Source organism: Ahaetulla prasina, chromosome 3 (assembly GCF_028640845.1).
Source record: "Ahaetulla prasina isolate Xishuangbanna chromosome 3, ASM2864084v1, whole genome shotgun sequence".
NCBI classification, from domain to species: Eukaryota; Metazoa; Chordata; class Lepidosauria; order Squamata; family Colubridae; genus Ahaetulla; species Ahaetulla prasina.
The window spans coordinates 187409798-187437420 of NC_080541.1; the positions used below are offsets into that span (position 1 = coordinate 187409798).

The following is a 27623-nucleotide window of genomic DNA, read 5'->3' on the forward strand; positions in this document are numbered from 1 at the left end:
ATAGCTTTTCATTGCCTGTAAAGAGGTGCTTGGAATTTCGGATTGTTTTACATGTATCAAAGGTTGCCTTGCTATCTTTGAGCACCATCACAAACAGCAAAAGGAGACATTCTTAGCAATGCCAATAAATATATGCAGTATAAGCCGTTTCAATGAGCATAAAGCCATCCTTTCTATCGATGAGGCCGCTATGTTGGCACATAATCAACCCCCGTGGATTTTCTGACCCCCATCCGATTTACATTGTACAGCAATTTTTTGGGGGGGGAGGGAGTAAAAGGAGACTAATGTTGGCAAATGCATTGCATTACCTAGGACCATTTCCCCCCCCCCCCTTGTCGATTAATCATCTAAATGCATATATAAACCTGGTTCCAGTTGTGAAAACAAAACTCATAAAATAGTGCCTTTAAACATCTGCAGTTCTACTTCAACCGGAATCAACCTGTCTTGAGAGTTTGATTAAAAGGTAGAAAGAGCATCATTTTATTAGAGTATTAGGGAAGAAAAGTTGAAACAAAAATAGCCGCGTATCCTCTCCCCCCCCTCCAAAAAAAAAGCAATAAATTGTTTGATGCTGCAATCAGTAGTCATTTTTCAAATTCTCCTCAATTTCATTCCATTGCCTGAAATGCAACCGAAGGGCTATTCTGAAATTGCTACAGTGAAATTGGCCGGATGTGGCGTCAGCAAAGACAGCCGATAAAATGCGAGGCGGCAAGTCTGGGCACAATGGCTGCTGCAGTGGATTGCATTCTGAAATTAGGAGGTAGTGCACTGACGCAGAAAAACCAGTTGGAGACTCTGAAAACGGAGTCCTTGCGGAGGGCGGCTGCTCTTGTTTCGAAGCTCTGGGAGGCTGGAGAGAGACGATGCATAATCGTGCACGGCGCAGGGTAGGAACGCATGCGAAGTAGCGGAAGGCTTCTGCCCTTGAGCCAGGATGCCAACTGACCGTCATCAGTCCCCCCTGGCGAGATAGATTAATATACTAATAATAATTAATTTAAAATTACTAAACAAAACTGAAGATTTTATTTTTGAATTGGTCCAGTCTTATCAAATAACCGTAATCAAAATCCAAGCATCTAATAATACAATTTCTCAGGTGACTCTGTGACTGGAAGTTTTGTTTGCTTCCCAATAAATTGCTGCAAGGGGCATGAACTACTTCCTGCAACTAAATTCAGCAGCTCTAATTTAATATATATGAAATAAGATATATTTTATATATAAACATATGCAGTGTTTGAGCCACATCCTCCTAATGACTGATATCCTATTTATTTAATAAACCCATTTACTATGTGTTTGAAGTGAAAGCAAATATTTATCATGGCAAACAAAGAATTGAGTGAAAGTGTCTTGGTTTTGGTCTTTCAAGTACCTCATAGTGGAGTATTTTTTGGATATTTCCTGAGAGATAAATATTTCTTTAGGAGGCAGTTGCATAAAGAGAATTGAGATGCCTCTTCATTGCCATCTTGTCCTTTGGCATATCAGGTGCACTTTCAGAGTTCTAAAAATCCAGGCAACCAATGGAGAAAGGCAAAAGGTAAAGGTAAAAGTTCCCCTCGCACATATATGCTAGTCATTCCGGACTCTAGGAGACAGTGCTCATCTCTGTTTCAAAGCCGAAGAGCCAGCGCTCTCTGAAGACGTCTCCGTGATTATGTGGCTGGCATGACTAAATACCAAAGGGGCATGAAACCACCAAAGGTAGTCCCTATTTTTCTACTTGCATTTTTATGTGCTTTTGAACTGCTAGGTTGGCAGAAGCTGGGACAAGTAACGGGGGCTCATCCCGTCATGCGGCACTAGGGATTCGAAATGCTGAACTGCTGACCTTTCAATCGACAAGCTCAGCATCTTTTTCACTGAGCCACCGCATCCCATGGTCCCATCCCAATGGAGAAAAGGAGGAGGAAAGTCACTCTGGAAATTAGGCAATAACATGAAGGTTTTGTCAGGCACAGTGGATCCAAGACCCAGAAGAAACAGCTCAGTGGCCAGATAGTTATACTCCTCATACTCCTCATCATGATGTCACATATGGGGCCAGAGTTGGCACCTGCACCAGTGGCTCTGCCATGTTTTTTCTTGCTATGGATTTAGGGGGGAAAGTACAGCTATAAACCTGTACAGAATAGGCAAATGTAAGGCTGCACTGAGGTGTTTTCACTATCCAAGGTTGGAGTCCACAAATCATTGTTTTGACTGGTGGTGCCTGTGATTGCACCTTGATGCAAGGCTAGGAAAGCAGTTACTTTTTAGGCTGCAATACCTAGGAACAGAGCTTTATGTTAGTGACTAACCCAAGAGAGGATTTATAATGTGTGTTCATGATTACTGTACAGACGGGCTGGCCAACATCTATGCTTCACTCTTCTGTTTGTTACATGTGGGCTGCAAAAGATGACAGAGGGCCACCTGTGGATCAGAAATTTAAGATCCCTAATATACATTTAGCAACTTTCTTTTTAAATGTTCCTTTGCAGAATTTATTTTTCTCTGATATGTCTCAAAATAATTTTATGTTCTGAGTCACTAAAGTTAAAAATGATGTCTCCTTGTCTTTTTACCCTGGTGTGGTAGTGAAAATATAAAAATATGTTAATTGACATTCTTAAAATGTATAATCCTGTCAAATGATAAGTGCAGTCTGCTTGTTAATGTGTGGTATTGTAACTAAATGAAATAAATGAAATAAATGCTTCAGGTATTTAAAGTTATATTTAGCACATGATCTGTTTGTTTACTGGCCTTGAGTTTCCTCCTATTGAAATTTACTTGAATAAACCACACAAAGTGGTGGATTATCTGGTATTTTGTTCTTTATTTTATGGCACAAGATTAATGGCAGCAAAGCTCCTGAAATAAAAGAAAGAATTAACTTGAGACCTTTATAGAAATTGAAAACTGCAAATTATCCCCTGTAATCCCAGAATCAGTTGACATGGAAAGTGAGAAGAGGTGGTATTGGGGTCATATGGAAGTAGCCATTCCAAGTTTGAGTTGGGTTTGATCATAACAAGGATTTTGATGGCATTCAACTCTATTTCTCAGTTAGATCTGAAACTACAGAAGTTTAGGCAGGTTTAGATCAGGACTTGTGACAATAAATTGAAACCAATTATCAGCCAATAAAGGCAAACAGAAGAAATGAAGCTTTATATAGGTTGTCCCTAAATGTATTTATTTGAAGGAATGTCTGTTGTCTAACAATATACTTATGAAATAGCTTTGATGAAGTAAATCGATTATTTCTCTCATCCAGATATGTTGAAACCTGATAAGAAGTAAGACCAATTTGTTTATCCAAGGTGCAAGATTATCCTTGACAGTGGAAAATACTCTGAAATTAATTGAGAATCATTGCATACCTTCAAATAAATATTTTTCTGACATCCTGCAAGACTTAGTCAAGAGACTAAAACTGAACTCTGATGGATGGCAACTTCCATACTTGGGAAATAGGTAACTCTTTTTTTGAAGGATCAGATACAGGTGTTATTGAATTCTAATATCATATAGTCCTAAGTGGCATGGGCAATGGGAAGTAGGAAGTGATTATGGAAAATGTTATGCAATAACTTCTGGAGGATCACATGTCATCTACCTGTCTCTATTCCTCTGTACTATACTCTGTACATTCCTTGTACAGTTCAAGGACATGTTATACATTGTTTTCTTCACCTTATCATTTGACAATTCTGTTACTGCCACTGCCACTGCCACTTATGCTTGTTTTATCTATGGTGCATATTTATATTAGGTTAAGAAAATATATCTGTGTGGTTGCTAAGAGTTGACAGTGACTTGATGGCACATAATCATCAAAAGCTTTGCCAAGCATTATGAACCTGGAGTACTTGCTATGTGAGAAATTCAGATACTTTTCTGCCTTTCTTCCTTGCCAACAGTCACCCTAATAAATTCATCTTCTTTCCTAGAGGAGAGGAACAATTTGATATGAGCCGGGACCCTGATATTGCAGAGTTTTGACATCTGAGTGAGTCAGTGTATGAACAGTCACATATGTATAATACATTTCTTGAAATGCTACACATATAATTAAATACAAGATGTAGCCTAGCCTTTTTATACAGGAGTAAATAAATACCTGGTATAGTACTCAAGTCTTGAAAGGGCCATCCAGAAGAGATATTGTTCCATAAAATAACCTTTGTGACAGCTCCGTTCTTTCTTGCCTTTCTGAAGTCCCAAGCTTATGAATATGAAGAAATAACTGTTACCTGGCCTGAGATTCAGGAATATATTATCAACTGTTCATGTTTTGTCTTGTTCTTAGGTAAATTTGTACATTTTTAATAGGGTGAAATATAATTATGAAGCCTGAAATTCCTAGTTTAAAATCTGGAATTTTCTGTGATGGTTTTGCATCTTTGCTAATTTAAAGAATGGGCATGTGGATAAGATTTCCCAGGGAAATTATTACATATTCATTAGTTATCCAGTATCCAGCTTTTTCTTACTTATTATGGCATGACCTTTTATAGATAGCCTCCATCATGTCAGAGTATTGATCTAAAGATACTTAATTTGTTTTAATAAGAATGAAGTTTCATTTCCAGGAGGTGGCAGCAGTTGTCATCTTTGATAAAATACAGCAGAAAGCTAGAAGAAAAAACCAGCTAGTGGATAGATTCAGTGGGAGTAGTGATGAGGCCAGCATTGGAAGAGTTGAAGGACCAAGTTGGGGACAGATCACCAAGGAAAAATAAATGGTTGCTAAGAGTTGAAAATGACTTAATGGTACATAACCATCAAAACCCCTGCTCAGGCATTATGAACCCAGAGTACTTGTTAGTGAGAAATTCAGATAATTCTCTACTCCTTCCATTGCTGTCAGTGAAGTCAGAGTAGAAACTGTTTGATATGACTCATATTGCAGACTTTTGCACTCTCATGATTCAGTGTGCATATAGCCAAACACGGCTTTCCTTCTGTACATGTTTGCCTTAAACATGCAAATTCTGCAGGGAAGTTAGAATTGGTGGGCATTGGAGCTTAATAGAAATGTTCAGATGTTCAGTGTTCTGGCTGCATTCATAGGTTTAAAGACCCAAAGGAATCCACAGACAGTGCAGTCCTATGCATGCCAGAAGTAGTTCAGTAGGGTTTATTCCCAGATAAGCATGAATAAAATACAGGCTAAGCAGGAATAGAATAGAATAGAATAGAATAGAATAGAATAGAATAGAATAGAATAGAATAGAATAGAATAGAATAGAATTTTTTATTGGCCAAGTGTGATTGGACACACAAGAAATTTGTCTTGGTGCATATGCTCTCAGTGTACATAAAAGAAAAGATACCTTCATCAAGGTACAACATTTACAACACAAATGATGGTCAATATATCAATATAAATCATAAAGATTACCTTATGATTTATATTAGTCCTATCAGACTAATAGCATAGTCTGATAGGAAGGTGATTAAAACTTTGTAAAAGTTGGATAGAATCTATTTACTCCTCTTTGATTCTGGCAGAGTTTTCTGATCATCACTCATGGAATTATTAAATCAGAATATTCACATTCACCTGGAAGGTCTGAAAGGGCACTGTATTAAGGTGGTTTGAACTTGACCACAACTCTCTGACTGATCCAGATTGTGCAACGGCCGCAAATCACACGCTTTAAAACGTGAATGCTTTAAAAGGTATGTAGGAACTACAGCATGTAGAATTTACCAGCTACACTGGCAGTGGATTCTGGTAGATGTGGTCCAGGCTGCTAAACCTGGAGAACAAAACTGGGTTTTTGTTTTTGTTTTTGTTTTAGCAAGTTGCTCTTCCTGTTGGTTGCATACAGTATCAGCTTTATGTTTCTATTCCCACCCGCTTTCTGCCCACTATCCTGCTGTTTCTCATTTGCTGCTGATTGGCATGGATTAGCTTTGGAAAGAAGAAAGCCAGATGGCAAGATCTGTAATGAGTGGCATGCCGGTGGCAGGGAATCAGCACAGCATTGCCCACTGTGATTGGATTACACTAAAGGTTACTATTTAGCGGGTAGATCAGCACTTTGGAATAGAAGCATTTAAGGTGCTGAACTGGAGCCAACAAGAAGATTTCTAGCGTGTTGGCTCTTGAGAGAAATGTGCTTTGATGCAGAAGGGCTTTGCTCAACTCTCAAAATGTGCCACATAAACAGGCGTCAAGATCTTTCCGTTACTCCATTTCAGAAGTTTTCAGAACCAAAATAATGTGCTATTTCTAACTGCATAGTGTGCAATTAGTAAACTGACTTCCTCCGCTGTGCCATGTTTTGCTTGAGATTGATTTAGTTGTATACACTTAGCCATTGAAGTTTGTAAACAGTGACTGGTGTGATATACAAACCCAGCCATTTGTGGGTTTGCTAACAAAACAAAATATCCACTTCTGTACTATGTGTGAACCTATTCTGATGTCATTTTTTGAAAATGTATTTCATCTATTAATTCAGTTTTTAGGGCTGCCCACCCAGTATGCAACTCTTCTGGTTTTGTCCTGTTGCTTCTCAGCCAACAGCATTATGTGACATTTTGTCAGAAAATACCTTAGGCTAGATCAGGGGTCTGCAACGTTAAACACTCAAAGAGCCATTTGGATCTGTTTCCCACAGAAAAGAAAACACTGGTAGCCACAAAACCTGGGTGGGTGTGGCCAACTCAACGTCACCCCCACCCAGTCACATGACCCCCCCAGCCACGCCTACCCAGGTTTTGTGGCTACCAGTGTTTTCTGTGGGAAACGGGTCTCTGTCTCTCTTTCTTTTGTGTGTGTGTGTGTGTGTGTGTGTGTGTGTGTGGTCCCTCTTTAACCATTTTCAAAGACAGGCGAGGGTTGGTTTTTTTTGTTTGGTTTTTTTTTTGCTGATGTTGTTCTTTCTTCCTCTTTGGATGCTTTTTACCATATGATTTAAATCAAGAGCTGGTGCTCTCGCCGCCTCCATGGCCTGCTCGCTTCACTTGCAGCGTCTTGCGCAGCACATTTAAATTTAGCGCTCTTCACAATGGGGGAGACAGCATCCCCTTCTCCTTCTGGAGTCCATTACGACATGGAGCATCAGCTGCAGCTGGGCCAGGCCAGTGTCTCGGGGTGGAGAGAAAGTTTCGTGTCTCCCTGAGTGACCAAGGTGCACGCAGCACCAACAAGGGCCAGAAGATGGGGCAAGTATAGGTCCACTTCGCTCCCACTCTGGAATAATGAGCGAGTCTCCATCTGCTGCCATCGCCCTTACCTTCTCAGGCAAGGAGTGACTGAAAGGGGAGGGTGAGGGATGGGGCCAGCCAATGGTGGGATCCAGTTCAGCAGGGAGCCACAGCAAGGGGCCCAAAGAGCAGGTTGCTGACACCTGGGCTAGATTATTAATTTATTTACAATCTAGAGCTTGGGAAAATGCCCTGTTCTCCAGGGGTGAAATGCTACTGGTTCACTCCGGTTCGGGCAGAATGGTAGTGATTAAAACTACTGATTTGGGTGAATCGGTAATAAAGAAAAGCTACTGGTTCGGGCGAACCAGTAGTTAAAAAAGGCTATTTCTGGTATTTCCAACGATCAGTTGTGCAGTGGGGTTTAGCTATTCGCACATCACAGCTGATCCCCCCCTTGCTTCTACTTACCTTCCCAAGCCTCCTTTTGGCATGTACTGTGCATGTGCACACATGTACAGACCGCATGTTTGGTGTGCACTGCGCATGCAGTGCGCGTTTGGCATGGGGTGCATGCACGGCCAATGAACCAGTAGCAAACTGGTTTGGATTTCATCACTGCTGTTCTCCCAACCTGATGTTAGGTGAACATCAGGGCAGCATTTAAAACTGAAATACAAGCAATGCATAATAAGAATGGTGAAAAATCCAAGTACAGAATGATTGGCTATGCTACCTAGGTCTACAAAAATCCAGCCAACTACTAAGTGATAGAAAAACCTTATAGAAGTATTCATCCTATTTTTTTCTGTGATGTATATTAATTTGTACTTTTATGAGCATTTGGTTCTTCACAAATATTCTTTAATATTAGATTCTTTAAATATTCTTTAATATTTCTTAATATTCTTAATATTCTTTCCTTACTCAGTAATGATATAATCATGATTCCATAAGTAATATTTATTAATATCCTTAATATTCTTTAACTTTATTCATAATAAATGTCAATAATTTATAGTTCTAGTCTTCCTATGGAGTCAGTTTCTTGATCTGGTCTCTCTCTCATAAGGTGATCAAGTAGATCAAGTAAGTATTAAAAAAACAAAATCACAGAAATGTACGCCTCCCTATTTTTATATGTTTATAAAACCATGTTTGCGGAGGTGCAGTTCCCTCCGCACCAGGGCCTTGGAGGGCCAGGTGGTGGGTGGGGTGGGCCACACCCACCATGGCCATGCCCACCCCACACCTCCACGTTGCCCTCCAAGGTGAAACCCAATCCTGATGTGGCTTTCCATGAAATTGAGTTTGACACCCCTGGTCTAGGTAGTTCTATGTAGGAACAGGTTACTCTTTTGGAAAGCTCATTTTTTCTGAAAAATTGGAAAACAATAGAAAAAAAATGGAAGGAATAAAATCATTCTAGTTGGAGTTTGTTTTTCTTTTGGAATAATGAAATAAAATACAGTGCTTGTATGTTACAATCCTATATTCCTCAGACAGGTTCCATTATTTTTAATCAGAGGATTTTTTTTTTTCTTCGTGACAATTTCTGAGCAGCATCAGACTGTCAACCACTATCAACTTGATGCCATGCCTACATTTATTTAAATACCAGAATTCCACATTGGTTACCAAGAACTGTAGCTGGGGCATTTGGATTTAGCTTCTTGAATCTTTGGAAATAGAAAGGAAATACAAAAAGGGTGATAAAGATGAATAATAGAATAACGGTTTGAAGAGACTTTGGAGGTCTTCTTCCCTCTCAGGCAGGAAACCCTATAGCATTTCAGACAAATGGTTATCCAGTCTCTTAAAAACCTTCTGTGTTGGAGTACCCGCAACTTTTGGAGACAAATCATTCCACTCATTAATTGTTCTAACTGTCAGGAAATTTCTCCTTAGTTCTAGGTTGCTTTTCTGTTTGATTAGTTTCTGTTCATTGCTTCTTGTCCTGCCTTCAGGTTGTTTGGAGAATAGGTTGACTCCGGCTTCTTTGTGGCAGATATTGGAATGTTGCTATCATAACTGAAGACAAGAATAGCAGGCAATATTCCCAGTTTTTTCAGGGCTTAAGCGTCCTTTGTCATCTGCTTCCTGCCTCTTTTGTGATGCGGCGGTTAAGATGTTGAAAGCTCCGGTTCAACTCCATTTTTATCCATGTTGGCTCAAGGTATGATTGATCAAGGAAACCTACCTCTCAAGATTATTATGGAGGGTGAGGAGACATGAATGCTCTCCACCCTAAGCTCCTGAAGGAAAGGATGTAAATTTAACAAATGAGTGAAAAAGGCCTAAGTTCACTCCTCTGCATTTCCTTAGAAATGTCTAATACATCAAAGTAGAATCATAACCCTCCATATCATTGATGAACTTGGCCGGGCCTAATGGAAGATATCAGTCATCTACATCTGAAGAGCTATAGGGTTCCCACTTCAGCTGTAATCCATTCCTGATCTAATAATAGAAATGTGTATGTCATATCATTGCATTTTATGTATTTTTTCCACAAGCAATTTGTGCAGAGGGTAAAGAACCATTGCAAATACTGTCATCCTTTGCAGATATTTTCACAAGGGTAATTGACTTATTATTTGTGTGTTATCATGGAGAGTTAGAAAACTACAGTTGTGTAGCTTTTTGATTTCGGTAAGTCTTGTTTCAACGGAAATGAATGACTCCTCAGTTGCAACAGACTTTTGACTTGTGAATGGGTAGTTTTAAGAGATAATATATATGATGGAGATGCAATAAAACTAATGATTCTAGAAATCTGATTCTTCTTCCCATTTCTAAGTACTTTTTCAATATTCAAATAGTAGTAGAATCTTATTCTCCTGAAGTAGTTGGCACAGGCAAGAACAGATCTTTTCTGGGAGCCCTGATGGTGAAATATCTAAGCCAGTGATGGTGAACCTTTTCAGCACCAAGTTTCCAAACTGGAATGGGCATGTGTGCCGGAGTGCCAGAAACCCGAAGACCAGCTAGCTGGTATGCATGCATGCGCTGGCCACCTGGTCTTCAGGTTTCCTTCATGCGCAGGCGTGCCGGCCAGCTGCTCTTCACAGACCCTGGACCACCGGAAACCCGAAGACCAGGTGGCTGGCGCACATGCCCACAGAGAGAGCTGTACATGCCACTTCTGGCATGTGTGCCATAGGTCCGCCATCATGGATGTAAGCCATCATCTTCCCTTCCTGCAACCTACCCTAAGACATTTTTCTTTCATTGTTCTTTGTCCATTGAAATCAGTGGCTCCATACATAAATAAGAATGTATAGGGAGTACATTTTGAATAAAAGCATTTATCCATTTGGTCATTTCAAATATTAAAATTAAATTTGTGAAATGCTTTGGATAGTGTCCCTTCTTTGCAAGGAGTCCAGGGCAAATATCCCTCATAAAAATGGTAATGGGCATGACTCATTGTGTTTATGCCAACTGCTAGAATCCCAGCAAGGGGAGGGTGCTACTCAGTGGTGGGTTGCCCCTGGTTTGGACCGGTTCTTGCGAACTGGTAGTAAAACCGGAGGTAGGCTCTGGCCACTGATCCCGACATCATCAGGAAGCTTCTGTGCATGTGCAGAAGCAAGCGCATATGAGCAAACCAAGCGTGTGTGCGGCCCTGCTGCGAACCGGTAGTAAAGGTAAGTAGAACCCACCCCTGGTGCTATTTTATTATTGGGAAACCATGTTGACACAGATGCTGATTTCCTTTGTCTTTTTGTTCTCTAAGAAACAAGACTTTCTCATGTAATAATTCTCTCCAAATACAAAACTCTGTCAGTTGACTTGCTTATCAGTAAAATCCAAAGATTCTCTCTCTATGATATTCTAACGAGAAGCATGTTTCTAAGAGAAATACCTATGCTTATGTGCCAGCCAAGGATATCAGAGAGATTTGTGAATCTGGAAACACACATTGGGATCTGTCATTAGCTCATGTGTCTCCTCTTCACTTTGGTTACTGGTGTATCTAGTTGCTAATGAGGATGCCATGTGGATCATTCCACGTTCTTTTTTTTTCTTAAAGCTTTCTGATGCCAGATGATACTAGAACATCATGATATGGAGCTGCTCAAGGAAACAATGATATTTGTAGTCTCATTCTCATTCTCTTGCTCTCCCTCCCTCCCTCTACACACATACACATGCATGCATGCATGTGTATATATATATATATATATACATACATACATACATATATATATATATATATATATATATATATATATGTGTGTGTGTGTGTGTGTGTGTGTGTGTGTGTGTGTGTGTGTGTGTGTGTAGGTCTTTGGTTGTTCGGGTTTTCTCCTGTGTAAAATTGGAAGTGTCTTGGCGACGTTTCGACGAAGTCTCATTCGTCATCATTCGTCGTTTCATTCATTCATTCATCATTCGTTTCATTCGTCGAAACGTCGCCAAGACACTTCCAATTTTACACGGGAGAAAACCCGAACAACCAAAGACCTACATACAAACACCCGTGAAAACCTCAGAAAACAAATATACACACACACACACACACACACACACACACGCACGTACACACACACGTTTTCATAGGTTTTCACGGGTATAGGTATGTAGGTCTTGGCATATTCGGGTCTTTTCCTGTGTAAAGTTGAGAGTATCTTGGTGACGTTTTGTTGAGGTCTCACTCATCATCTTCAGGCTGGTGCTGTCGGCTTTGTGCTTGTGCGAGCAAAGCATGGTTGGAGCTGCTGTCTCTCTATACTGGTGGGGAGGTGGGGAGTGTTGCTGTGAGCGGGTTGGTTAGCTGTGTGGTTGCATCTTGATTGGTAGATGGAGTGGGTGTTTGCAGATTGGTTTGCAGATTAGTATGTGGCTGGGCAGATTTTTCATGGTATTTCATAGACTCCTTGGTTTTCTAGATGGATCTTGTCTTTGGGGTTTCTTAAGATGTTGGCTATTTTTTGGTGTGTGCAGAAGGCTGTCTTGATGTTGTGTTTGTGGAGAATTTTGCTGATTTTATTTGTGGTGCCTTTGATGTACAGGAGGAGGGCGATGCCGCTGTCTTGTTCTGTGTCTTGGTTCTTGGCCGGTGTCTCCCTTTGGATTAGGTTGATAATTGTGTTTCTTTGGAATCCGTTGGAGATTAATACGTTTGTGAGAGTGTGTAATTCAGTTTTCAGGTGGTCTTTGTTGGCTAGGCGTTTGGTTCTGGAGATGAGAGTCTTGGCTATGGAGCCACATACATTGGACAAACTAATAGGAGAATAAATGCATGCATCGCAGAACACAAGAACGCAGTCAGAAAAGAAGAAAAAAATCCCTGCCTTTTCCAGCACCTTAAAACCACAGGACATGAAATTGATTTTGAAGGAACCAAATTAATCTCCAAAACTGAACACTATAACAAAAGAATAATTATGGAAGCCATCGAAATAGAGAAACACCCCCACAACATGAACAAACGGGATGACACCTCCCGCCTACCAGACATCTGGAAACTAGCCTTAGTCAACAAATGAGTCCCAGCCACGAAAATTGACAGGATAACACACAACGCCATCACCAATCATCCTCACCAGATTCAAACCCAAACCCATCCCACAGACAAAACACAACCACCATCCAGAAGCCAGACCATGCTGACACCATTGGCTTCTGCACTCCTCTCCGATCCCCACACAAAGCAAGCTGACACACGCCAGGAACACATGACAAGATCTCGGACTCAGAGCCAAACCAAAACCCGGGATGCTGCATCACAGTCATCAGCTCAAGACATCACATCACAGAACTCCAGAGGCCACAACACCAAAGCTCAGGACATTACAACACAACCTACTACCCAGGATGTTACAACACAAGACTCAGGAAATCACATTCCCAGAACTCAGGACATTTCCAGAAAGCCCATTACCACTACAGGAGGTCACATTCCCAGAACTCAGGATGTTTCCACACAGCCAGGTCATTACAACACAAAAGGTCATTAACCAGGTCATTACAACACAAAAGACTAGGGCCACACCCACACAGGATGCTACGAAACAGCCGGCCAATCTGCAAACACCCACTCCATCTATCAATCAAGATGCAACCACATAGCCAACCAACCCACTCACAGCTACACTCCCCACCTCCCCACCAGTATTTATAGAGAGACAGCAGCTCCATCCACGCTTTGCTCGCACAAGCACGAAGCTGAAAGCACCAGCCTGAAGATGATGAGTGAGACTCGTCGAAACATCACCAAGATACTCTCGACCTTACATGGGAAAAGACCTGAATATGCCAAGATCTACATAAACACACACACACACACACACACACACACACCCCACATATAGAATTGTCAATTTTGTAGAATTTGTGACAACAACCAACTACTGTAGATTTTACTGTTTAATCTAACTGGCTAGAAATCCATTTGTAGTGTTAAAAACCATCCTAGCCAACTTTTCTTACTGATCTGTATGCATGTATGCGTAGTGACATTATGGAAGGAGTCTTGTCATTCCCATATCTTTTTCTCACTGGATAGCGTAAATTCAGTGGGCTGCTCTACTTAGGACTGGCGAGAAGGAATGAAGTCTGAGAACCAATATAGAGGTCTAGTTATGTGACAGAAATTCTATAGACTCAGTGGCAGTGTTGTCATGGGACGTGCCTGCATATGGTTGTAGTAGCACATGGAGCTATCTACAAATACCTCCTCAGCTTGCTGACCTCTCTTTGTGCCTTTTTCATACCATCCTAACCTTTCAGAGCAGCACACTGATAGCCATCCTGCCTCTCCTTTTGGGATGTGTGGTGATCTCATAACATCTGTTACTTAAAAATAGTTCGAAACAAATATCCTCTCCACTTTAAAAATGATGACCAGCCTTGGATATGAAATCAGTGCTGCTTTCAACTTGGTCTTCTTGTAAATTGCATTTATGTTTACCTCCTCTTTTCATGTCTACTTTGTGTTTGACCATGTCATCAACTATCACCAACTATGATTTATGTTAGTCAGTTTTTATGCCACCTTGAAAATTTCCTATCCTCATTTAAAACTTATTAATTACTGTTCTTAATTATGCTTTGTTCTAACTTCTAGCAATTCAGGGACATAGCTTTAAGTAGTCATTCACCATCCCTGTCCCTGAAGCACGTAGCTCAGCTATTAGCTATGTAACTGAAAAATGTTAGAAGAGCCATCTCTGTTTATGATTGTTGAACATGCCCTGTTTTCGATAGACCATTTTCTTATTTTGGCCTTTTTTCCTTTTAGAAACATTTGCTTCTAAAGATCCTTAGTTATTCTTCTGACCAATATAGCGAATAACAGTGTTTTCTGCGGACTGTTTTCTTCAGCTGCCCTGAGTCTTCGGAGAAGGGCGGGATATAAATGTAAATTAAAAAAAAAAGACTCAAAACTTCTGAAAATATAGTCTGGGTGTTTCGGAAGCTTCAGCTTTCTCTGCTAAAATTGTCTATTTTGATAAATGAACTCAACTTGGGGACTTGTCCTCTCAAGCTGTTCTGCTCCCTTTGGATTCTGGAATTCTTTGTGCTGGTTCAGTTCATAACCTTGTTTTTTCTGTTGGGCTTTCTTTCCCTGCCAAATATTTTAATAGAATTGGAGTAATTCAGGGTAATTCAGAAAACAGACAATTCCTGAATGAATTCCCCTTGGAAGTAAGATGGCTGCATGTACCATCAGAAGAAGGGAAGGGTTTCCCTGACCAAAAAAGACAACAGTTTGCATAGAATGTAACTTTATAAAAATACTAATTTAAAACAACTAGACTCATTAAACTAGAAATACAGCACACCTCACTGTAGTAGAGAAAACCTTGACCAGGTTTAATCAGCAGTCGAGGCAGCTTCAGGACCCCACTATCCTTTCCTTTAAGCCAGGCACAAGTTAAATAAGCACCATGAAATGGAAACTGTGAGCAATTCTATCTGACTGTCTCACCCTGACTCATAATTAAACACCACAAATCAAATACAGTAAAGATGGGAGGGGCGGGGGGGGCGGGATCATAACAACAAAATTAATCCCCTTCCACCTTCAATGCCTTTTAAAACAAAAAATGGCATTGACAACCCTATAGAGCAGGGGTCTCCAACCTTGGCAACTTTAAAACGTGGACTTCAACTCCCAGAATTCCTCAGCCAGCTTTGCCTTGGATTTGCCAGTGGAGGAATTCTGGGAGTTGAAGTCCACAAGTCTTAAAGTTGCCAAAGTTGGAGACCTCTGCTGTAGAGCAAGAGCTGTGAAAGCAACGATATTAGGTGCTAAATGCAGCCCTGTGAGTAAACATGGGGAATCCATTTTGTATTTTTCTATAGTTCTGTTTTTATTTGAACCATAGCTTAAAAGTTTACTATTTTAGCCATGTTTGAAATATAGGCTATTTAGTGTCATACTAGTTCAGGGGTGTCAAACTGGCAGTCCACAGGCCAGATGCGTGCAGGCCACAGACACCCCAGCTGTGTGAATGGGAAAAACATGTGGCACGGCAAGTTTGACAGCCATATGCTAGTTGTTCCTTCCTTCCTCCCAGAATTGGGTTTTTTCTGTTTTTATTAACCTGGGTTATATGCTTTGTCTTGGAGATTTTCTATATTTCATTTATTAAGATGCCCACCCAAATTGAATTGTGCAAATGGTGCTTCATCATCACAGTTTGTTCTGACGGTTCTTCAAATAGAGAATTATCCTCTGGTTACATTACTAAAATCACTTATCTAAGCTGCTTAAATCTCTTGTCACAGAACCATTTTAAAGTTTCTTTGCATATATATTCAAGCAGATCATTTACAAGTATCATTCTCACAGAAAAGCAAAGTAAAAAGTGAAATGTTTCTTTTTTAATTGTTGTTTTTGGTTTTGTGGTTTGAGATTTCATTACTACTGTGACCCACCCAGAGTTATGTTTTAAGATGAGCAGCCAGACGGATCTTTGAAATAAATAAGGAGAGAATTAAACCAAACAGTGTTGCACCTGTTGCCATAATGCTTTTGTGTGTGTGTGGGAGGGGGGCTGTTAATCAATTACATTATCTGCTTTCTTGTAATTGAGGACAGACAGAAAGTTATGTTGCTAGCAGTGGGTCTTTGTGACTAATATTTCATTCATCTGATGGCTTAGAAATACCTGCTAGGCAGGTAAGCAAATGAGAAACTTGAATCTTTTCAGCCATCTCCTGCTGTAGCAAAGGTGTTTATTCCATTGACAAGCAATCAAATAGATCTCCATGGCCTTTTTGTAATTGTGGCATTAACAGAGGATCAAATAGCACATAATGGAGGCATAAAACATGCTTGAAGAGGAGGAGGCCCTCATGGTGAGGGAATATTTATGATAGACTGACCTAAGACTTGGCTGGTTCTTCACAACAGGTGCATGATTTTGGTCCCATTTTGGGCAACTAGCATTTTCAGCCTTTCAATGCCTCTCCTTACTGCATGCCTTTGTAAATATTAGCAGAGAGGGTCAGTTAGTAGTGGGTAGAGGCACAAAATAGCTAGAACAGTAATTCTGTTCAGCATGGACCACCTATTTCTACTTTGCATTGCTGATTTCATTTAATCTGATCTCTGTGAACCAGATACAATTGAATAGAAGAAGAAGAAGAAAAAAAGCCTATATCATTAAGTGAAAATCACCCTTTCCATTCAGGCAACTTAATTGTCTTTTCTGTCCCTTTCCAACTGCTTTGGTTGGTTCTCCCAATTCTCCAGAAGAAATTTTAGGAGGGGCAATAGGCTCCAATTCTTAAGAGCTGTCATTTCAATAGCAACACACGACACACATTTCTTTGTTATACTTTGAAGTAAGCATATTTATGTTGTGACTTGCTCTTTCATAGTGGGAAGTGGCTCCCCTACCTCCAAAGCAGGAGTTGATATATAGATTGCCAGGATTTTTTCCATTCCTGAAGCTACAACATGGTGCTTTTTCCTCCATGCAGATAATTATTCCTTAAATAAATTCAGAATGTTTCTTTTCTAAAGATTTTGTTGACAATTATTTGTTGTATGCGGTGACACACACATGTTAATCAGAAGTAATAACATAACCATGTGTCTTAATGGTTAGGACAGTCCTTTCTTTCAAGAACCATAATCAATTTAAAGTTCCAAGTCTGGTGAAAACAATCATTAAAAAAAGAAAATAAGGATTTCAGAATCCCCCATCAATAATTCAAGTGGATAGCAGGTTGAGAAGACACACATCGCCTATTCACAGGTGCAAAAGAAATAACAGCAAGATAACATGACTTGAGAATATAGTTTGTCCACTTAAGATATAGTCATTTTATATTTGTGAAAGTTACATTCCTTTTCTCTAACTACAGTTTATAAATTCCATGCTGATAAACATAGAAGCTGTGTCTAATATACACCCATTTCCCATTTTTTAAATTATCTCTTGTGCTTTTCTGAAAGTGAAGCAAAAGTAGATTTTTACATGGATTTAGTTTACAGACTTCTTTTAGCTGCTTCTGTCATATTTCTGTAATAAGCTGTTTTACATCAGTTTCATTTAGCTGCACACAGCTGTGGTATGAATGCTTGATAGTTCTGTAAATTTCTAATCAGCCTGACTCTTGATAGTTCTGTAAATTTCTAATCAGCCTGACACAGATGATTGTGTTTCAAAAAAATCCTCCTGCCACCCCAAGGCTGTCATGAAAGCAGCACCCATCAATTGTCAGGCTGATTTAATCCAGTATTAATTACTCAGAGGGATGCCAGATTTTCCAAGATCTCAAGCAGTTTTCTTTGATATATCTTGTTAGAAAAATGGGTTTATTTCAGAGCAAGCCTACATTGACATCAGCATGATTGACATATTGGACATGTGTTGCTTCTAGTAGTTTTTTGATCCAGAGAAATGGATGAAGAAAAAATGCATGGAAAGTCATTTTAAAGTTCAAAGAAGACATAGAAATGGGAGGAAAACAATACTGATTTAACGTTATTTCCCTGGACAAATTAAAAGAAAGAGAAGGAGGCAGACAAACCTTCAGAAGTGAATGTTCAAAAACACTGGTTATTTATACCCCATATATAAAAGAATCGGTATATGCTTTTTCTCTTCACAACTGCTATTGAGTATGTATGTATGTATGTATGTATGTATGTATGTATGTATGTATGTATTTAATTTATATAGCTGCTTATCTCATGAAAGTGAGTCCGGGTAGCATACAACACTTAATTAAACACAATAAATATATGAAAACAATCACATTTTAAAATAACTATTGAAAAGGCACATAGGCCAGGAGAGTTCTGGAAGTTTAGCAGAGCATAGAAACTCCTCAGTGAAAAAGGCGAAAAGAGATTGCTGGTCCCAGGGCTTTGCTTGGTGGATTTGTTTTTTCTGGTTATAATCCCTCTTCTCCTATTTTGGAAGTCCTTGGCTTTCATTGTAAAAAAACAAATTAACCTCATGCTGTGAATCGTATTGTGATGTACTTTATAACTTAAGCAGTTAAGTATTCATTCTTTCTTTGGGCTAAAATAGATGTGACATACCAGACACAAAATATGCTTTACTGATATTTGTTTGTTTGTTGTAGCTGTTGTAACAGGATGGACATCAGATGTAGTTGGAAAACAGCTCTGTCATCTCATAGTCATTTTCCAGAAAATTTTCCCTTTTCTCCTTTCAGTGGACAAAGATAGCTTTCCTGGAGGAGAAAGACATTAGTGAGGAGTTGAAGATTTTGAACAAAGAGTTTGTCTGATATGCTCAGTTCAGTGTTTTCAGATTTGTAACAGATAAAATGATGTTAAGTGATAGTTTAAGAGCTTTCCATTTATGCTGTTTTGAAAAATAGTAATTTAAAATACAGGAATGTAATCTTTTTCAGCATGATAATAGCCAGATTATACAAGTAGCTGGTCATGTGAATTGATACTTTGCAATTTTAGAAAAGCAAATAAAAGAAATCAGAAGCAACTAGTGAAAATTTGCCCTTCATTAATTTACAGTATAGCCTTTGTCTTTGGATCTGAAGATCAGTGGGCAAATATCACTTTTTTTAAAACTGCTTGCTGAGAACCAAATATATAAATCACTCTCTTTTGCCATTCCAGGTCTTTCGGGCATTTCCAGGCAAGAGAATATGGTGTTGCCTTGGGGACATCAGGCAGATCAGCTGCAAGTGATAATTTGAGACAAGGGCTGTGTTTGACCAGGCTTTCTGTCACCAAGGTATCCACCAAGCAGTATGCAACAACATCATTGAGTGTCTTGCAAATGTTGTCAGATCACATGTTCATTCCTGAATTGTGCTGTAGTCCTTGCTGGGTTCCTTATATGAGATGCACTGAAGTCTGACAGATGGATGAATTGGGAGCATGTGGAAATGTTTAAATGATATATAGTTTCACAGTTATATGAAATCAATGCAAAATATGTGTCTTGAAATACATGTCTGCATTTGGTATACATGCTGATTGCTACTTGTTTTACTACAGAACAGATTTTCTCATTATAAATAGGGTTTTCCCCCCGTGGTAAAATGTTTTTCCCCCATGGTAAAATGGTAAAGAGATCATGGAGGGCCCCCACCAGGAGTGAAATCCAGCAGGTTCTGACAGGTTCTGGAGAACTGGTAGTGGAAATTTTGAGCAGTTTGGAGAACCGGTAGCGAGAATTTTGAGTAGTTCAGAGAACCGGCAAATGCCACCTCTGGCTGGGGTGGGAATGGAGATTTTGCAATATCCTTCCCCTGCCATGCCCACCAAGCCATGCCCATAGAACCGGTAGTAAAAAAAATTGGATTTCACCACTGGCCCTGACCCACCCACCCACTTTCTACCAATACCAATAATAAATAACATAAGAGGAGAATTCTGTGAGATAGCTTCATGAATCCTAACTTAATTTCTGGGAGACAGAAAACATTACAACTTTACTGCAAAATTGCCACTGGGAAGGTAGCTGACAGAAGAAGTTTAAGTTTCCCTTTTCTAATTATAGGGAGCATTTAAGGCTTCTTCCTGCCCATGAAAGAAGCCTTTGTCTTATACTTATCTTTTAGAGAAAAAAACCCTTTCATCAGGTCCATTTTGGAAGCTGAGAATAATAGAGAGAAGAGAAGATCAGTGATCCTCCAGCCTTCTAAAGCACCTCCTGGTAGGTGTGAACCCACTGATGTAGAGGACTGCATTAGAGAGCCACATGACTTAGCTGGAAGATTGATCAAGGAGACTCAGGAAGGAACATCAAAAGAATAGGCCAACCAGTTCTCCAAAAGCAGCAGAACATGGGAAATGAACAAGGATTCACATAATATGGCAGGAGGGAAAGCCACACCCACCTCAATGGACTAGACAAGTGTTGCAACCCAATGACTGCCTGAAAGAATTCCTCTCCACCTCCATGTCAGCAAGAAAGAAGTCCAGTAGAGAATGGTTGATTGACCAGCTAGAAATCTGAACCCTTGTATAGGGTCTCCAGCAACCAGCTCAAGGATGGAGGCTAGAAAAAGAGAGATACCAACTCTCATTCTTGCAGATGAAGCAAATTCACCAGATCTCCCTTTATTCCATCAACAGTGCTGCAGGAGGAGAGCCACATGATACTGGATCTGGAGACATGCTAAAATTGTGAGAGAGGGATAATTTAGTTTTTTGATACCCAGTATAGCAACTCAGATGCTAGACAGAGACGACAAGATTTGCTTGGCAGCTGGCTAGCCAACTTACCTGCCCTCCAGTGATGCTTTTTTTTTTTTTTGAAAGCAGAATTATACAAAGGAAGGAAGGAAGGAAGGAGCCGCACATTTAAAATTTCTAAGCTCCAATACTCCAGGTCATGAGGAACATCCCTAACTTATTTTGAAAGTGGTTCTGAAAGATAATGAAGATGCTCACAGACCCCTGTGAGTTAAGGAGAGTCATGAAATGTCTACTCTGGTCACTCCATTATAAATCACATTGCCAACTAGTAAATTGGAGATAATAAAACTGGATTGGAAAGCCATATCAGGCCAACTTGACTGGTGCTATCACCTTCCATTGAAAAGTAAGCATTCTCTTGTGTTACTAACACATCCACAATATATGATTTGCATGGTTATCAGGATGGTTTATTGTATCTCCATTCATGAAAACACTTTAAAGCAACACTGTTTGCAAAATTATATGATCTGATGCTTAAGATACTCTCTATGCAGTATCTGTAAAAATGTCCGTGCCTTATCTAATTATCTGTTGTTTTTCTGCTATCATCCTGGATCTATTACTCCTTTCATTATCTAAGGAGTAATATTATTGAACTAGTGGAAATTTAAGAAGAGGAAATTGAGGCAGGAAAGCTGCAGGATTTTGAGACTTTTTTATTTATTTGTTTAACATAGCATAACATAACATAATAACAGAGTTGGAAGGGACCTTGGAGGTCTTCTAGTCCAACCCGCTGCCCAGGCAGGAAACCCTACACCATTTCAAACAAATGGCTATCCAACATTTTCTTAAAAATTTCCAGTGTTGGAGTATTCACAACTTCTGGTGTCAAGTTGTTCCACTTATTGATTGTTTATTTATTTACAGTTGAACCATTTGGTGACAGAACAATTGATTAGTGTTGGAGTTCCAGCAGTGGGGATTTCGGTAAGGGGCCTATAATTTTTGTTTGCCTTTTTTTGGAAGGAGGTAGATTTTGATGATTTGCCTAGGTTAGATAATGTTAATTTCATTACTGTTTGAGTATGAAAGCATCTTCATACTCAAAACAGTATGATGAAGGAATCATCAAGAGAATCTGCCTTGAAAGTATTTTTTTGAAAATTTTCTTTATCCTGTAAAACCTGAATTTTCTGCCCTAAGTAAATTGCTGAAGTTTATTGCTTCATATAATATAGTTTCTGTTGTTTTTTTGCTGCCTTTGAGTCAGTGTTGACTCCTGGCGACTACCTGGCGACTAGACAAGTCTGTGCAGTTTTCTTGGTAAGATTTCAGAAGTGGCTTGCCATTGTCTCCTTCTTAGAGCTAAGTGAAAATGACTGGCCAAAGTCACCCAGGTGGTTTTGTTTGTAAGGCAGAACTAGAAGTCAGTCTCCTGGTTTCTAGCCTGGTTCCTTGACCACTTCACCAAGCTGTTTCTTGTTGGCAGTTTCTTACCTGCATTTTAATTTGAGAAACAAATTTAAATACTTTTGTAGAATAACAACATATCTAATAGTTGCCTTTCAGTTTGCCACTGTAACTAGCATATATACAGATTAAGAAATAATGCTACTGTATATCCATGTAAAAAGGCAAAGTCATGTCCTGAATATAAAACATACCAGAACCAAAATGCCTTAATTTTCAGATCATTCTTATTTCAGTAATAATATTTCCTTCTGATTAATAACAGTAACAGAATTATTTGTTTGTTATTTCTCTCCAGCCTTTTGGAACCTGGCAAACCACAAACAAGAATGTCATTAAGGCTGATATTGATGCTGTGAAGAATGTTCTAGATGCAGGTTATGTTCCTGTATTACATGGGGATTGTACCCTGGACTTGGAACAACACTGTTGTATCTTATCTGGAGATACAGTTATTGAGGTGAGATATGGAAATGACTTGATTTATAAATTCCCCCAGATACTTACAAGAAATTTGAGCTCTGCTCTTTAAATTCATATGCTGCAGATATATTTGATTATTTCAGACTGTTTGTTTTCTTTTTAATGACTATTACTAAGTTGAAGTTCTTTGCAGTTCAAAGTTAATTTAAATTGTAGTTGATTACAAAATAGAAATACAGATATGGTCATGTTCTTAATTGGGTAAAGTATATACCAATATACGAAGTAGCCTGAAGAAATGCAGAGCTGTGTACAAATTAAGACAAAGTTTTAATGCCATCAACCATGCTCAGATAACAGCAGTCCCATTGTGTTTTGTTTGAAAAAGGTAAGTTTTCTTGCATGTAACATCTGGATGACAAAACGTATAACAATTTTAAACGAAAGACATCACAATCTCAAATAATGTAAAGTCTTGGGTATAATGAAATCATCCTATGGTTCTGAAGCAGACAAGTCTCCCTCAAATTATTCCTCATATTTCCAGGCATTGCGACTTTCAGTGCCTTCTCTGGCTCCTCATGTTAAAAGATCAGTTTGTGAAAGATAATTCTAAGAAGAATTAGAGAGCTGATGCTAATCAGTCACAAGAGAATTTGAAAGTTAGCGGACCAATGATTTGACTAATTATAAAGCAGTTTTTGTTTATTTTTTTTTCCTATTACAGGTTTTGGCTAAGACATTCTCTCCTAAGCGAGTTGTGTTTCTCACAGATGTGAATGGAATTTACAGCTGTCCACCTGATACCCCAGGTACAGAACAAGTAGGCTGAAGTTGTCAATACTAGAGGAATAATAGGTAATATCAAAATTGGCATGAAACATTTTGAAGTATTTATATAATGTGATATAACTTGGGGTTTGCTCATGCTTTTTCTAAGAGATAGCTTTGAAAAGAATTATAAGATGACATTATTACCTTACTATTTTGAAAAAATAAAAATATTAAAATCACATATATAACAGGTCGTATTTCAGCTGCTACCATATATAGGCATACATTGTAAAAAATTGCAGATTCAAGAGTAGTAAACAAAATGCATAGGTATTCCTTATAGGCCAGGATTTGGTACAGAGATGAACTAGGAATGCCCAGCTATTCAAATCCAGAATGGAAAGGGTACTTCAGATTTGGCATGGGAGAGTTTACTGTAGTGTTCAGTACATTTGATTTTGGTCAAAAGGCTGAGAAGAGATTTATGGCCAAAGGCCAAAATCAATAAAGTAAACATATAATTAACTGTCAGCAGTTCCTTAAAAAAACATATTTTTTCTTGGACTTGCACTGTAGTAATGTAAAATACATCCTTCAGTTAAGGAGGTAGTGACAGATAGTGATAGGAGCACAGTGGCTTGTGTGGTTAGATGCTGGGTTGGAGGTTAGCAAGCCTGTGTTTGAGACTCAAGTACTGCTGCGTGGGGAGTGAACACTTGCCATGCACTCCTGTTTCGTGATGGAGTCATGAGAGGAGCCACCATGGGCTCCTCTGGGCAGTGGTGATGTCACCAGCTAATCCTTTCAACCTAGAAGCTAATACCCCAATAAAAAACCGAAGAGGAAACCACAAGCGATAAATTTTACTTTAAGATTCAGAGGTTTATTCATGAGCAATTTGGAACATGAACAACCATCATAGCAATGGAATTCCACAACAAAACTTATATTATTAAACCATTGCAGTGGGGTCCAATGACACATAGCAAGTCCTACAAGGACTGCTATCGGGCAAAGGACACCATTCTCATCTCAAGCCACACTTCTTATATTTTATTTTTTTACTGACATACACATTCCATAGTTTCACTTCCTTGTTCTTTCCTACATTCTTACTGATCGTCACTCTCTACAAACACCCGTGTACATCTCAAACCTCTATCCATCGTCTACTTCTGTTTCCTATTTTTCACAGTTTCAGTGTTCTGATTACAATTATATCTCAAAACCATATACTTTGCAGAAAATGCAGCATACAAGTCAGCACGTTAGAAATATGTTTGGTACATTTTGCAACCAATGGATATATATATATATATATATCTTCTCACAAGGACAGCAAACATGGTTGCATTATTTTGTTACATTTAACACAGTCTTAACCATTATCCCAACTTTGTTTCTCTTTGAAATCTATCAGTGGAAATGATTTATTGTAAACTTTCAAAATTAAATTGGTTGTTTCCATGTCAGGGTGCTCTTATATTTTAGGACTGGCTTTTGTATGTTGCATTCCAAATCCTTTGTTTGTTTTAGAACAGGTGCTAGGCTGGTGGATTCCATTGTTATTGGTCCTGAAAGAACTATGGAGCCAACTGTGCTCACATCTGCACTACCACATGACTCTACTGGAGGAGTGTCCTTGAAACTGCAAACTGCCATAAATATAGTTTCTTCGAGTCATGGATCCATTCCTGTTCTGATCTGCAAACTGGACAGTGAAGCAGCTGTAAAGGCTTGCTTGACTGGGGAATTGAAAGAAGGCGAAGGCACAAAGCTTTCTTTTATGGATACGTGAAGTCTTTTGTAAAGGAACCTTGAATTATGTGCAGAAAACTTTCTGGGACAGTAACATTCATAAATTCTTGACTGACGTTTTCATTTCAATCATACATGTGTATGTATTTGGTTTCTGTTATTTTATGCACCTCACAAATTCAAATCATAACATTTTTAACATCTTGCAAAACAATGACATTTTTAATAAAAAACAATACAATACACTTCACATTTATAGCTTCCTTATTCTCATAAGAATATCTTGGTGGTTGATTATTGTTTTCATTATTAGAATGCTTGGGGGGAAAATCATATCACAGAAAAAATCTGTATTTTCTTCAACTAAGTAGAAATTATATATTAATTTTTCCATCAAGTCTATCATATCATTTTTCTTCAGTGTCCTTTTTAGATATTTCCAGTATTTTGCTATTACTAATCTAGTCACCATTAATAAGAACGTTAATAGTGTCTTAATTTTTGTATAAATAAATATTTATATAAAATATTTATATTCTTCCCAAAGACTAATGGTAGAAGCAACTCTCTGAGTGTGGGAAGGGAAACCTAGAAATAAATTTTTCCATATTCACTTTGTAACTCCAATTTCTCATGTTTTAATTATTTTTTTCTCATTTTTGTATAAACATTCATCTTCATATCCAACTAGATTTAGTTTTCATCTTAATTTGATGCAAGTACTATCACAACTAATTTTACAGGGCATCCCCTTCCCTTGCTCACACTTTATGCTATTTGCTTAGTACCATACATCATTCTTTCAAAGTCTGTGATACCCATAAAAGAAAATCAGTAAATGTGTAGAATTTAATTTTTTAAAATTGCTCTTGAATTCACACATATTTCATTTGAAGCCAAGTATCAATATTTTTGTGCATGTTCCTTTACTGGTTTTCATCTGGGGGAAAGATTGTTAATACTGCTGTTGATTTATTCCTATCAACGTTTCTACAATTTCAGCACATCTTTGATATGGACAGCTTATAAAATATAGAATACATTATTTATATTTATATTATAATTTCAAGTACTTTTTTGCTTATTAAATAGGGTTCAATTTATCATATAAATATAGAATTTGTCACAGAAATACAGACAAAGAATGAAAAATGAACAAGACAAGGCAAAATTATCCAGACTATTCATTGAAATGTTCATGTTTCTCTAACAAGATACAGCTTGTCCACAAGAAAACTTTAAAGCTGAGTGATGAAAAGTCACAAAATGTAGACACACTGGACCTTCATGAAGTTGTACCAAATTGTGTGAAAAGTTGTCTTCCTGGTCTTCTCTGAAATGCATTTACCCTGTTTTCCCCCAAAATAAGACATCCCCTGATAATAAGCCCAATCGGACTTTTGAACATATGGCAGTAAGGCCAAGCGCTTATTTCAGGGTTCAGAAAAATATAAGACAAGGTCTTATTTTCAGGGAAACACGGTAGTATTTGTGTTCAGTAAATTTGTACCAAACAAGAAAGCCTGAAGATACAACTTCTTTAACAGTTAGATTTTGCACACATATTAGCCTGGGTATACTGACTTTTCCTATGAAAAGCTCATCACCTGGTATGCTCTAAAGAGCCAGGATTGTTTAAATGTAGTCCTACATAAAAGCCTTATGAAGAAGAGAGAGGAAATGACCCAAACTGGCATGCAAAATTTGGTTCTGTGTCTTTTTATAGACATTATTTTAATTGACAGTAAACTAGGTGGTACTAAAAACTCCAATACCTTTATGTATTTATTCCAAATTAAGACAAATAAAGAAGATCCTTTGTTGGGCTTGAGTGGACCCCCATTACAGCAAGGTTGATAGCTGTTTTTTTCCACTGCCTAATTCTCTGTCCAGTGGAATGATTAGGTAAGTTAAAAGTTTCAGGTGCCTTAGCAGGTAGCAATAGCTAGTTAATCTTATCTAATTTGGGAAACTGAGTGGCATAGTTATAGAAGTAATTTAACATTGCCTCCTAGAATACTTCTGGAAAGAGGCAATGTTAAATTACTTCTATAACTATCTTTAAAAAAAAAAAAATTAAACACATATTAAAACATTGGACACAGTATAACCGTCCTGGCATTATCTTTGCCATACATACTAAAATAAAAGATAAACATCATATATATCTCACTACTTATATACATTTGGTTTATTCAGTATTTACATATATAAAGATATCATTCTTCTATCTATATTATACATTTGTGTTATCCACTTTGATGTAATTTCACTAATTACATACATAACCTTAGTTCTCCATTCTATGAATTCTAGTCAGTTCATATTTTTCGTCCCTCCTTTCTGTTCCAATCATTGATAAAATTTGTTCCATATCTCATAATATTTTGACTCGCCTTTATTTTTCAGTTCCAGCGTT

The 27623-nt window shown here is 38.4% G+C and overlaps 1 protein-coding gene and 1 long non-coding RNA gene across 6 annotated transcripts in view; one reads left to right on the forward strand and one right to left on the reverse strand.

Moving 5' to 3' along the window:
- Nucleotides 1–708: 708 nt before the first annotated feature.
- LOC131195429 (uncharacterized) lies at nt 709–26031 on the forward strand. The gene is made up of 6 exons (XM_058177321.1): nt 709–896; nt 19244–19361; nt 21707–21766; nt 22548–22709; nt 23400–23484; nt 24988–26031. Exons 1-6 carry the CDS (start codon nt 733–735, stop codon nt 25242–25244), a joined length of 846 nt encoding a protein of 281 aa, XP_058033304.1. The 5' UTR covers nt 709–732; the 3' UTR covers nt 25245–26031.
- Nucleotides 15295–27623, reverse strand: part of LOC131195432 (uncharacterized) — a 100902-nt gene continuing 88573 nt past the window's right edge. For 4 of the 5 annotated variants that reach the window (XR_009154440.1, XR_009154439.1, XR_009154438.1 and 1 more), the window contains exon 3: nt 20200–20753. This is a non-coding gene — a long non-coding RNA (uncharacterized LOC131195432). Of the gene's footprint in view, nt 18835–20199; nt 20754–27623 lie in introns of those variants that run through there. The other variant, XR_009154442.1, reaches the window with a different exon arrangement.